The sequence below is a fragment of the Protobothrops mucrosquamatus genome, unplaced genomic scaffold (assembly GCF_001527695.2).
Source record: "Protobothrops mucrosquamatus isolate PMUCROS unplaced genomic scaffold, P.Mucros_1.0 scaffold286, whole genome shotgun sequence".
NCBI lineage: Eukaryota > Metazoa > Chordata > Lepidosauria > Squamata > Viperidae > Protobothrops > Protobothrops mucrosquamatus.
Window position 1 is genome coordinate 215,939 of NW_015386630.1, and position 12,713 is coordinate 228,651.

The 12,713-nt window shown below is 40.0% G+C and overlaps 1 protein-coding gene across 1 annotated transcript in view; it reads right to left on the reverse strand.

The window, feature by feature from the left end:
• Window positions 1-10,465: 10,465 nt before the first annotated feature.
• The window catches only part of PITPNM3 (PITPNM family member 3), an 81,783-nt gene continuing 79,535 nt past the window's right edge, over window positions 10,466-12,713 (reverse strand). The window contains exons 21-22 of the mRNA XM_015814830.1: window positions 12,498-12,626; window positions 10,466-10,774 (exon numbers count right to left, since the gene is read on the reverse strand). Of these exons, the coding sequence (XP_015670316.1) occupies window positions 10,466-10,774; window positions 12,498-12,626 (438 nt within the window). The remainder of the gene's footprint in view (window positions 10,775-12,497; window positions 12,627-12,713) is intronic.

A 12,713-nucleotide genomic window follows, 5' to 3' on the forward strand; every position in this document is an offset into this window, starting at 1 on the left:
CCGCTGAGAGGTCCAAAAGAACAAGGACAGAGGAGTAACCTCTGTCCCGGGCCCTCCAGAGATCGTTAACCAACGCGACCAATGCCGTTTCCGTGCTGTGTCCCGGCCTGAAGCCCGACTGGTATGGGTCTAGATAGACTGCTTCATCCAGGTGCCGAGGGAACTGCCGTGCAACCACACTCTCAACAACCTTCGCCGCTGCTGTCATCCCAAGTGTACGTAGAAAAACACAATGTCACACTTATCATTTCCCCCCAAAGGACACTTGTTCTTACAATTATATTTGGGCATGCTTGTGTTATGGTAACTTTTATTGTCACTGTTCTGTGTACATACTGGCTCACATTGAAATTCTGATGCCCACTGTCAAAAGAATATATATATACAAATATGTACATACGTACCCATACCCATATGCGCACACACACACATACACACACACACACCTTCAGTGTATTCTGAATACATAGCAGAAAAAAGAGTATTTTTAATTATTAAACTAAACAAGAGTCTAGAAAATATTAAACAAGGGTTAAAGTAATCAGTATTTGCTTCACCTGTTTTTTTTAAAGAGCACTAAGGGGAATTCCTCCACTGAATCTGGTTCTTTTGTTTCCTCTCTGCATGACTTTCTAAAAAATCACTAATTTCTAGTCATGCCACATGCTACCCAAATGAGCCTCCCTGTACCAAATAAATAAAAAACCATGAGTCAAATGGGGTTATGGACACAGCAGGGGAAAATATGCACAAAATAATTTTGCTAAGGAGAGACTGACAGCCAGCAAATCATCTGGCCTCTCATTATGACTTCCAAACGGCTAGCAGCAATCTTTGGAGTAAAAATTGATGACCTTGTTCCCAGCCCTTTGAAAACAAAATGATTATGTGCCATCAAGTCCGGGCTGATTTTTAGCAACCCCATTGTTAGATCTTCTTCAGCACAAACTGTTCCAATGTGGCCCTTCAGGATTCCCAGTGATGCAGCTAATAAGGGAGTTGGAGGTTTCCTAGATTTAAAATCTTGGCACCCTGTTTCCAGGGCAAAAGTGTTGGATTGAAAACTACTCAAGCACTTGAGTAGCTTGTACTGGCCAGTTACAGACTTCTATAATGGATCCTTCTCCTCTTTTAATTTGAGGCACAAATACAATGCTACAGGCAACCCTCAATTTACAACTATTCATTTAATGACCATTCAAGGCCACAATGGCATGGGGGGAAAAAGTAGAGACTTAAAACCAGTTCTCATACTTTAACTGTTGTAGCATTCCCCATGGCCACATGATCAAAATTCAAGCACCCGGCAACTGTGGGTTCATGTGATTACCATTTGCAAGCTTCCCAAGTGGCTTCTGACAAAGTTAATGGAGGAAACTGGATTTGCTTAATGACCATGTGATTCACTTAACGAATATATAGCAAAAAGGTCATAAAATCAGGCACGATTCACTTAATGATTGCATTGTTTGGTGATGCCCATTCTGAGTCCAAAAGCAGTTGTAAGTTCAGGACTACTTGCCTATGCATTGGAGAGGCAGTTTGATGTGAATTCTAGTCCTGCCATGAGAACAAAGCCATCTGGGTGACCCAAGGCCAGTCACTTGCTCTCAGCCCTGGGAAGTAAGCAATGGCAAGTCACTTCCAAACATGTTACCAAAAGAATTGCAGGAACCTGGTCTAGGTAATTATCTATTCAAGCTTTATTGGAAACAGTTATCCCACTCTGCCATTCAATAAGCCAATGCTTATTTTCCTTGATGCTGGAAACAGTAGGCTAAACCAATTTGTATGAAATATAGGTAGTCCTCGATGTCATGGTTCTGATAGATGAAACTCATCAAAAGAACTTTGAGGCAAAATTCTTCCTTAAAGAACATTTATTCGTGAAACAAAGTATCGGCACTACATAGTTGAACCCAAAAACTAAATTCCCTCCCCCCTGGTACAAAGTAACAAAGTACAATTCCCACCCCCAATAAACTGTCATAAAACACATTCCCCAATTAGCTTCAAGCACGGGCTTTCTCCTCAGCTCCTCAGCCCGCCAAAACGTTATCAGCTCGTCCTTGAGTTCCCATGGCAGCGTTATTATTATGGCTAACTGAGCTTACATCCCAGCCCCCCCCCACTGCACCTGAATTCTAAAAGTAAAGAAAAGCATGTTAAAGGAGAAGAGAAAATGGCTGCATTTTCATCAGTTGTCAGAGCAGGAACATCCAATGTTAGCAGCGTTGACATCCGACTTACAACAGTTCATTTAGTGATCATTCAAAGGTACAACAGCACTGAAAAAAGTGACTTACGACCATTTTTCACACGACCGTTGCAGCATCCCCATGATCAAAATTCAGACCTTTGGCAACTGACTCATATTTATATGATGGTTGCTGTGTCCCAGGCTCATGTGAGCACCTTCTGCGACTTTCTGGCAAGCAAAGTCAACGGGGAAGCCAGGTTCACTTAAGAACTGTGTTACTATCTTAACTGCAGTGATTCACTTAACAACTGCGGCAAGAAAGGTCATAAAATGGGGCAAAACTCACTTAACAAATTTTTCACTTAGCAACAGAAAATTTGGACTCAATTGTGGTTGTAAGTCGAGGACTACCTATAGTTAAAAAAGTTTGGTAATTTAATTATTTCGGTTATTTGCAATTTAAGATAAGTAGTGGGTTTAATACATTGTACAAAGTCTGTTAAACAAACTGCAGTTGAGAAGAATGTACATTACACATTTTTCAGTCTTGTGCTTAAAAGCAGCATTTTGGCTTCCCTGGATCACAGGGGGCGGATCTAATGAAGAAGGCTAAAAATGTACATTTTGACAGGAGTTTGGTAGTTTGAAGAGTCAAAATGGGTGCTTAAAGTTCAGAGGCTCAGCACATTAATTCAATGCAAAAATCTCTAAAATACCATTGAAAAGCTGCCATTTTGTCATGGAATTTCAGTGCCATATTTTCTACCTGTTGCTAAGCCATAAAGAAAGGTTTATAAATCCCAATGAAAATTCCCATAGCATGTACTGTAGAGCACAATGAGTGAATACAGTTAATTAACTTCAGCCTTGAATGGCTTGGCTAATTATTCCCCACTTAAGATAGGCATTCCCTATTTATAAATACAGTGCACATACCTCCATCATGTGCAGGCTATTCCATAGAATGGAATACAGGCCATTCCTCCATTTCCTTATCTGTTCATCCAAAATCACGGAAGGGATTTGAAGGACATGTAGTAGCAGAATTAAAAACTTGGCTTGATTTAGAAATTACATTGCTTTATTTCCTCTTCTGCTTGCGTACAGTCATGGATTTTTCTACTATGTATAGAGTAGGAATGATTACATTTATTTTTGTGTATGAACCAAAGATGCACAGTAACACATGTGGAAACACACAATAAGAAACACTAGTCTCAAACAAGAAGGTCTGGTGCTTTATTTCATCAGTGTGCTAAGTGTTAAAACAATTCATCAGAAATTGTGGGTCCGAGCAACAAAAAATGCTCCCACATCAAAGAAAGAATTTAAAAAGATATATACTGAAAAGCAAAGAATGTGTGATATTTGACATTAAATCATGTTATGTCAGAAAACTTTTAAAAATAACTGAAAATAAAATAAATACCATTTGAAAAAATGTTAACACTTTCACCCTCCCCCAATAATCTTTTTAAGCTTCTCTATAAGAAATTCATAGCTGTACATTGGAGATGGGTATGTGATTAAAATATTCTGACAACCCCTCACTCTGCTATTGGAGTTTATCCAAAATTCAAAATACCACATAATCATATGCAGACTTGTAACAAACAATTTTTCAGTTCAAAGCTCACATTCTTTGGCATCCCAGTGTTAAAAAGTCATTCTGTGAAGGAGACGGGCAATCTCCAAATTTGATATATAAATAAAATAATCATATAAATAAAAGTATAAATATATGGCAGCTTTCAAATCCAAGCTGTTTTTTCTTTAAGAAAAAACAACTCCAAATACAATAACAAGGCCAATTTGGTGTGTTGCTTTGAGGCAGGGTAGAATTCCTTACTTTTTACCATAGTCCCTCTTTCTCTGACTCTTCCATAAAGATTTAGCTGGCTATCCATCATCATTATATACTTGATAATCCTCCGTCTTGCTACATTTAGCAATTCCAGGTTTAAGCCTTGAAGTACTTCAATGTTTCCAATTACGCCCTTTAACCATTCCAGTGCTCTCTAAATCTCACCCTTAGGGTTTTCCAAGAGCTACAGAGCAATATGATACCAATCTTAAGAGAGTTTGAAATCAACATCTCAGCCAATTCAGGAAAGCATAGTCTATGGGTCACAGGGCGAGAACCTAAAAAACTTTGAAATTAACTTATTTGTAGTACAGAAAACCAATTCAATGATTAAATCACATTTGGAAGAGCTGATAACTAGATCTGAAATCAATATTCATAATTAACTCAGAAAACAAGAAGGGGTTTCTAATTTTGCCATTTCATCTCTAGATGGAGAATGATCAAAGCCATTTTGTATTTTGTAATTATGATTGTAAAGAGTGAAAACTGATAAGGCAAGAAGCCAGAGTTCCTGGAGGAATAATTATGTCACTGTACCTCCCAAGGCCATTAGAAAACAGCCTAATTGACTTGGAAAAGTGGCAGGAAAAAAATTTGAATCTGGTAAATAAACATTGATTTCTCCGTACTGTAAAGGGCGTACCTTTTGCTCAGCTGTGCCTATGACCACTCTACTGACTAAACCAAGATTTGTATAAATCTAAAGTGTCTAGAGATTAACCAACATACCTGGCCTGACCATTGGAAATATCATCTCAAAAAATAAAAATATGAAAATATTTAGAATTATTAATGCCTCAAGATTATTTTGATTCGGGCCATTTTAACATGAAATCTAATAGGCCAACAACTGCATGTCACCTTTCCAAGACAATTTAAACAAATCAAATATAAGTATTAAATACTTTTGCAGATTAATATTAAAAGATTTTGCATAGCAAATGATGTCAAATGTGGTGCACAAATAGTTTTTATCCTGCTTTCTGGGGGATCTGGGTCTTTGGAAGGTTACAGAACCCTTTAGAATTTGGAAGAAATTTAGGGACCAAATCTGTTCCAGCTTTATAACAGGGATAGCAGAACTGTGTATCTAGCATTTTGCTGTCTGAAGGGTTCATTCTTTTGGCAAATATAGGAGACATTAATAATCAATGCAAGTGGTGGGAGCAGAAAAAAATGTGAAACTCAATTTTCAATGACCCTTAATCAGCCTACATGGCTGCCTGATATTGTTATAAAACCATTTTGTCTTACTTTGCAAGAGAATGCCTTTGTAGAAATCATCCACCGCTCCCAACAACGGTTCTGCTAATTGGCAGGAGAACCTGCAAAACAAAAGTGCCCTGTGTAGAAAGCAGGCAAAACATTCACATCCAGCACCATTTGAATATCATTTTCTATTCTTCTTTTCCCTGCCTCCCCACCTTGGTGCAACACAGAAGACGCTGCACTCAAATGATGCGATGGATGATGTGGTTTTCCACCTAGTGAGGTCATAAAAATAGGAAATGATCTGTAAATGCCAATGAATGAGAAGATACGTCTATCTTTGAACATTCAAGTGGACTCAAAGACTACTTCAGAAAAAAGACACACCACAGAATATTTGGGTCAAGCAAAAGTGATCACCTCTCAGTATCAGCAGAGGCTTCCAACCCAACATTTCCTTTAGTGCTACTTAAATGTGAAAGCTCAGATTTGGATTAACAGTGCTACTCATACCTAGAACAGAGTCAAAGGTCTTTTCACAATGCTACAACAGAACAGCCAATCCTTGAACAAAACAAGTAATATAAAAGTTAACTTCTGCTATACAAAGTTATCAATGGCACTGATGTGAAACACAGTGTACATGCACACACAGCACAACCATATACATGTCATCTCATAACAACACACATTTTAACAAGCCACCATTGTTATTCACTGGGGTTTTTTTTTAAAAAAAGAACAAGTTTTTAAATAGGAGGAGGGAGCAGCATAAAGGGAACTGTTAACAAGGCATTTAAGAATGTTAAGGTTGTCCCAGTCCTGGATGGGGAGAAAGGGATACTCCTTTCTATTTATTTTCAGAAAGAGACATACTGGTAGATGGAAGTAACTTTAGGGAATCCAACAGATCGTTTATCACAGATTGAATTCAAAACCCATAAAGTGATGTAACTTAGGATCAGTCCTAATACCCAAGTATGTTCAAACATCCATTTATCCCAATACCAAGACTGCTATTCCAAGATAGTCCACAAGTGTTCCTTCCTTTTTATTGTACTGTTTCAGAACTGTCCAAATCTTCAGTTTTCCTACAAATTTCCATTCTGAATGCATTGATCCTATTTGCTTCCGACAAAACATAACACAACCTTGTTTAAGCAACCTTTCATATCTATGTTGTCTAGTTGCTTTTTCAAGTCTTCCATTTTTCAGGATGAATTCAGAAGTATCAGAAGAACATGGTAATCTCCTATAAAACTACAGAGAAAAGTAACAGGATGTGGGTGCAGCCTACATAGGAATGGAAAATATCAGCCAACACAATACATTCTTGGTTTTATGTAGTGCCAGCATTTCCATGTCTTAAAGCTTCAGGCCTAAAATGAGACGAGGGGGAGCTCTTTGATAGAGATCCCTAAATTGTCATGTCTGAACATTCTTGTTTGTCCCACTTTTGGACAGCAAGGCTTACACTGAACCACATAAATAGCCTGGAAGTACCTCCTGAGGCAATAATTAAGTCAGTGGAAGGAGAAGCATTATTAAATGTGAGAGTCTGCAATGAATAAGAGAGGAGTGTATTTTTAAATAAACAGTACTTGAAGAATATCAACAAATTTGTTTTGCTAAAATCTCTCAGGTGCCAATAGATCTGACTGTACAAAACCACGTTATATTTAAATTCAGTTACAACCTTATTTGCACACTTTATGGATTTGCCACATATCAAGATGCAATTATGCTGTCCCATTCCTACAAGCATGGGGGACTACACCGCATTCAAGCATACAATTTGGTGGATATAGTTCCTTACTATAATCATGAGCTAAAGCTGATGTGTTTAACTCTGCATTACCTGGTATAAAGGACTCTGCTACAACACCCTGGAGACTCTCTATTTTTCTTCAGGTAATAGCAGAATCTCTCAATAATGTCACCCATTTTGCTGACTGATGTACTTTTGCAAAATATGATTGGGAATTCTTCCTCAACCTTGTTTAATTAACTAGATTTGACATGACTTGTGTAGAAGCATTTATATTAATCCAGGGGTCTGGACTAATAAGCAGACAAAGGGTGAGTGCCTCTCTATTTCCCAAGATGCATCCCCAACTGCTTGGAGAAGACAGTCTATGTCTATCTTTTTTTTAAAAAAATAGCAAACTTACTCAGTAGATTACATCTAATTTGGTTTTTAAACTCATGCCATCTGATTGACTAAGGGATGCTAATTATTGACTGGGTTCACTAAAAACACTAAATGCAGTTGGATTACCTTGGGCATTATTATGAAAGAAAGCCATGTTAACATTATGGTCAAATTCCCACCACTTGTTAAACTAACAGGTGAATTCTTACAAAGGCCTGGATCACAGATCACCCATTTTAGGCTTACCTACCAACTTGATGATATACAGCATAAGCAATCAAAACTATATATTGTATGAATCTAACAATTCTGGCAGAGATGCTACTACTACCAAGAACAGAAAAAAGACAATAAAAAGAACGATTAAAGAGGCATTCTTTATATGAAGGGGAGCAAAAGATAAAAAGAAGGAGCAGCGTGGTAAGATTCAAAGCTTTGGAATGGTGTGGTGAGATAAGAGAAGCAGAGAACACCTGCCCTTTCTATACTCAAAAATCAGTCAAAGTCAACAACCTGGAGGGTTGGTGTTTTAATTACATTGCCTGCTTCTTTTCTCTTGTCATCTTTGCTGTTCAGCATTTGATAGATAAATAAACCAATGTGATGCACACTTGGCTAGAGACAGTAGAATTATGCTCCCATGTTGTCAAAATTGTGAAGGTTAAACAGTGCACTCAATCAGAAAGCAGTTTCAAATTTATGGATAATGTCTTGGAGAACTAATGGGTAACTATTTGCAGATGGCAGAATAAGGAAGAGACCATTTGAACATCTGAAGAAGCAAGGAATGTTATTAAATGATCTGATGAGCTCAGAATGAACCTAAATCTGAAAAGGTTAAAAATGTCCACCCTGTTCATGATGACATGACATTATGATAGAATGGAGAAGTTAATCACTGACTGTCATCCTCTCATATAATTACTCAGATATCTGTACTTCAAGCTGACAACCTGAGTCTGGGAAGAACTGAGGAAGCAGATAGTTTTAAAAAGATCGTGTCCCGTGGGGAAGAGAAGCCAAAGTAGGCTAAGAGGCTGATAAGAACTTAATACGGTTGGAGTCTAACAGTACAGGTTATCAGATATAGATGGAACTAAGCAGTCTTCAACTGCCAAACAGATGTATATTCCAGAGTGATTCAAAATCTGTGAAGAGCAGTTGCCACAGAAATTTTTATGCAAGGAGAATAATGCAACTGGTGCAAATGCCCATAGGAAGAAAAGGCTTTGAAGATATAGGAAAAATCAAGATTGCATTAGCCATCAGACAGTGATAACTAAATTTTTAACAAAGCCCTTGATTAACTCTCTGAGGAATTTTGTAGCTGCAGCTTAAGAAAGGTACAGTTGTATTACCAGAAGCAGAATTATTAAAGGCAAGGAAATAGTTAATCTCAGGATTGTACAACAATTAAGCCATGAAGCAATTTGGCATATTTCATTCTCCTTTCATTATTGTGGGGACCATCTGCTTTCTAACATCCATCTTTGATATACTTCAAATAAAGAAAAAAACTCAATCCATTCACAGTAAGATTCTTGCGTGCTATTATCTTGTCTGGTCAAGCCTAAGAACTGATGACAGGCATGTTTTGCTTATTATTTCTGCTATGAAATATGGGCTATTGTACTCTACTCCAGTATTTAGTAGTACAATGTCATTAGCCATCTTCTGACTCGTTCCCTCTGCCATTCTTCCATTGTATTTTCTTGTGACAGAGTTATGGTTGAGTGGGGTTGCTCAGCTTCCACTGAGGTCAGGTGGATTGGGCCCAGAACATAGTTCTCAGTCTGTTTCTCAAGAGTTGCATGGAAGTTTCATTTACTCTGCACTGTCTATAGTTACACTGCATCTGATGGTGGGAGAAACAGGTGAGAGACTTCTGAAGCGTATGTATGTTATGCATACATACTTACCTTATAGGAACAAAATAAACTCCCTTATTTTGAATTACTTCACTGCTCTATTAACTCATTTTACATCTAGATCGACTAGCAGCAGTTCTAAAGAATTTACCAGGCCTAGCTGGATTTGTCAGGTTTTGACATGGGACCCCTCCATATGGAAAACTGATGCCTTTTCAACATTTGAGATAAATATTTTATTCAGAAATGGCAACAGACAGATCTCTTAAAGCACTGGAAATATGGACACAGTCAAATATGTCTCCTGAAGCTCAATAGTGCGTTCAACACATAGGATAGGACACTGTGAGCAGCAGGAGTGAAGGTTGCTTCAGTTATGATGGGTTATGGGTTATGATGGTGGTGGCAGAAGGATGCAGGTGATCTCTTTAGGTTTTTTTTTAGAACTTAAGGATTTCTGCAAAAAGAGCAAAAAATGCTATCGTGTGGCCAACAGAAGATAGGTGTCACATCTAAAAAATAGTAATCGTACACTGAATCTAGGGCTCAACTTTTTCACCACTGGTTTCCACATTCATGTGTTGCCTCTACAGATGTCTCTATTAAATACGTAGAATTGAGACCTACTCTGGTGATGAGCCAGTGATAGAGCTGTCTGGATGAAAAGATATTGGGCTTAAGGCACCCAAGAGATTCCCCAGTGCACAGCTATGGGCACCCCCCCCCCCTTTGTTTCTTATTTTCCCCAAGAACTGCAGATGTTGCTGCTGCCTCACCAGAAGGCTGCCTTTTCGAGAAACAGATGTGGTTGTCAGTGAGGCCCTTGCTCACTGAGATAAGCTGGAGCTTCCCCACTCCGCTTTATTGCACATTTTTGTTACAAAGTAAACATTAAGACACAAGCTCATTTGCCTGTCCAGCGTCACCCTCCCGCAAGAGATTACGGTTGGGGCAAATCATTTCCTCTACTTTCAATGTTTCATGAGTGGATACAAACAAGAGGAACAAACAGAGAGTTCCCCTGGGGAGACAGAAGCTGCCAGAGCTTTGTGAATTCCAATCCTCTCCATCACTTTGAACCATGAAGCTGCCAAGTGCAACTCAAAGAGCAAATGCCTACAAGCTCTTTGCAGGATGCCAGGGGCCTGGTGGTACAATCCCAGCTCTTGCTATGGGACAGACTCAAACTTATGAACCCCCCCTCTCATCCACACTATGGAGGGCAGATGCCGGTCGTGGTCTTTATCTGACTCAGGCTGGCTTTGGGCACGCTCTGGCTTGGGGGTCAAGGATGGTGGGTCAGGCTGTTGGACAGACATAGTTCTCCGGAGGTGATTCCTCTTGCGCAGGAAATCAGGTTGTGAATGAAGACCGAAGCTGCCTTTCCTTAGAATCATGCGGGAGTTGTTCTTCTTAGGCCGGGAAGGGAGGCTGAACTCCAGGGAAGCCAAGTGGGCTGCATAACCTTCGCTGATAAACTGGAAGAGAGAAGGAGAACAAACATGACAATGTTTAGCATCATCTACGGCAGGGGTGTCAAACTCAATTTCATTGAGGGCCGCATCAGCATTGCGGTTGCCCTTGGGGGGGTGGGGGGTGGGTGGCCAGGGTGGGTGCGGCCTACTGGGTGGGCGTGGATGGAGTGGGTGTGGCCTACTGGGTGGGCATGGCCAGCTCTGCATTGTTTGCGTCAAGGGTGCCTGTGGGGGCCTGGGCAGGAGTGGGACAGATCTGAGGGTCTCTGGAAGAACGGGTGAGATCGGGGCAAGCGCCAAGGCATGGTCCATTTCTTCAGTCCTCACAAAGGGTGACACCTCCCCAGTATGCACCCAGGGGGCGGGGCCGACACGGCAGGGGCTGGTTCCTCACTATTTCTAGATGGCCTTGTGGAGCTAAGACTGAATGTATTTCAGCATAGATGGCCACCACAAAATTGTACATTGGCTCCTGGCTGGCCTGGGCCAGGGCCAAGGCAGCAGGGGCCGTTCCCTCACTGTTTGCAGGATGGCTTTGCAGGCCACATGAAACCACTTTGCGGGCCGGATCTGGCCCCCGGGCCTTATGTTTGACATGTCTGATCTATGGCATGAAGGAAGGGAGTAATGTAATGCAGAAGCTTTGCTGCTCTTCTCCCCAAACACCATCCAACCAGACTAAAAGCCAACCAAGGACAAGTGAATCAAGAATAGACCAATGAACGGGCTCTTTCCTTGGAGCCACCTGTAAGGATTAAGACACAATTTGTGCCAAGTAACTGGCCAGGAAACTGGATTCTCCGGTGAAAGGTAATGTTTGTTTACATTTGTAGTAAGAAATGCACAGAATGCAGGGATTTGACAGCCTCCACAGTGGAATGGGTGGGTAGGCAAGAAACATTAAGCTAGTTCTGGATTAGCTAGAAGAAAATAGGGAAACCCGATAGACTACTTGATTCTGTTTATACACTGAAAATGCGTAACTATTAGAGTTGGTCAATTGATCTAACTGACTGCTAATCTATTTAAAATGCAGGATCCTGAAATCAGCAAACATTAGTAGGTATAACCAAAGTCATATTTAGAGTGCACAACAGAATAAGTTAGAAGCCATTGGGAAGCAGATAGGCTACATCAGGGGTAGGCAACCTTGGCTCTTTTATGACTCATGGACTTCAACTCTCTGGGAGTTGAAGTCCATGAGTCATAAAAGAGCCAAGGTTGCCTTCCCCTGGGCTACATTATTTAAATAAAAGATAATCTTCCTTATCTGTTCAACAGTGCAACTTTCTACTTATGAAGCTTTGGAATTCTTTGGAGGTTTTTAAGAAACACCCATCTTTCAAGAACGGTTTCATAGTTTCCTTGTATACCACAGAGGGTAGGAGTAAATCGGTGTTTCTCAACCTCAGCAATTTAAAAATGTATGGACTTTAACTTCCAGAATTTCCCAACCAGTCTGGAGAAACACTGGACGAGATGATCCATGTGATTCCTTCCAGTTCCACAAATTCTATGATTCTAAGACATAAATAAGGACAGTACACATATCTTTTAGTATGTTTCTATATGAAGCATACAGGCACATAAGACTAATCTAAGTGCTCTCGTTTGCTGTTGCTGCTGCAGAAGACAAATTTAATCTCACAAAGGTTAATTGTACAATGCCTCCAGGACTCTTCTTATTTTCCAGGGCCCTTAAAACTTCCAGAAAAAGAAAAATCACCTGGCACAATGTCTGATATTTCTTTGTTGGTCGTCCGACAATGTAAATCTGAGAGGGGGAAAGACCCAGGACATTATACACAGAAATGTCCTTCATGGAGCCATATGCAGCACAAATTTTGATGTGGCACTGGAGGAAGGGAAAAAATGTCAAAGGTTAGCCATGAAAATATGATACCAGCCATAGCCTATCACTCCCATTTTTAATGCCCCAATT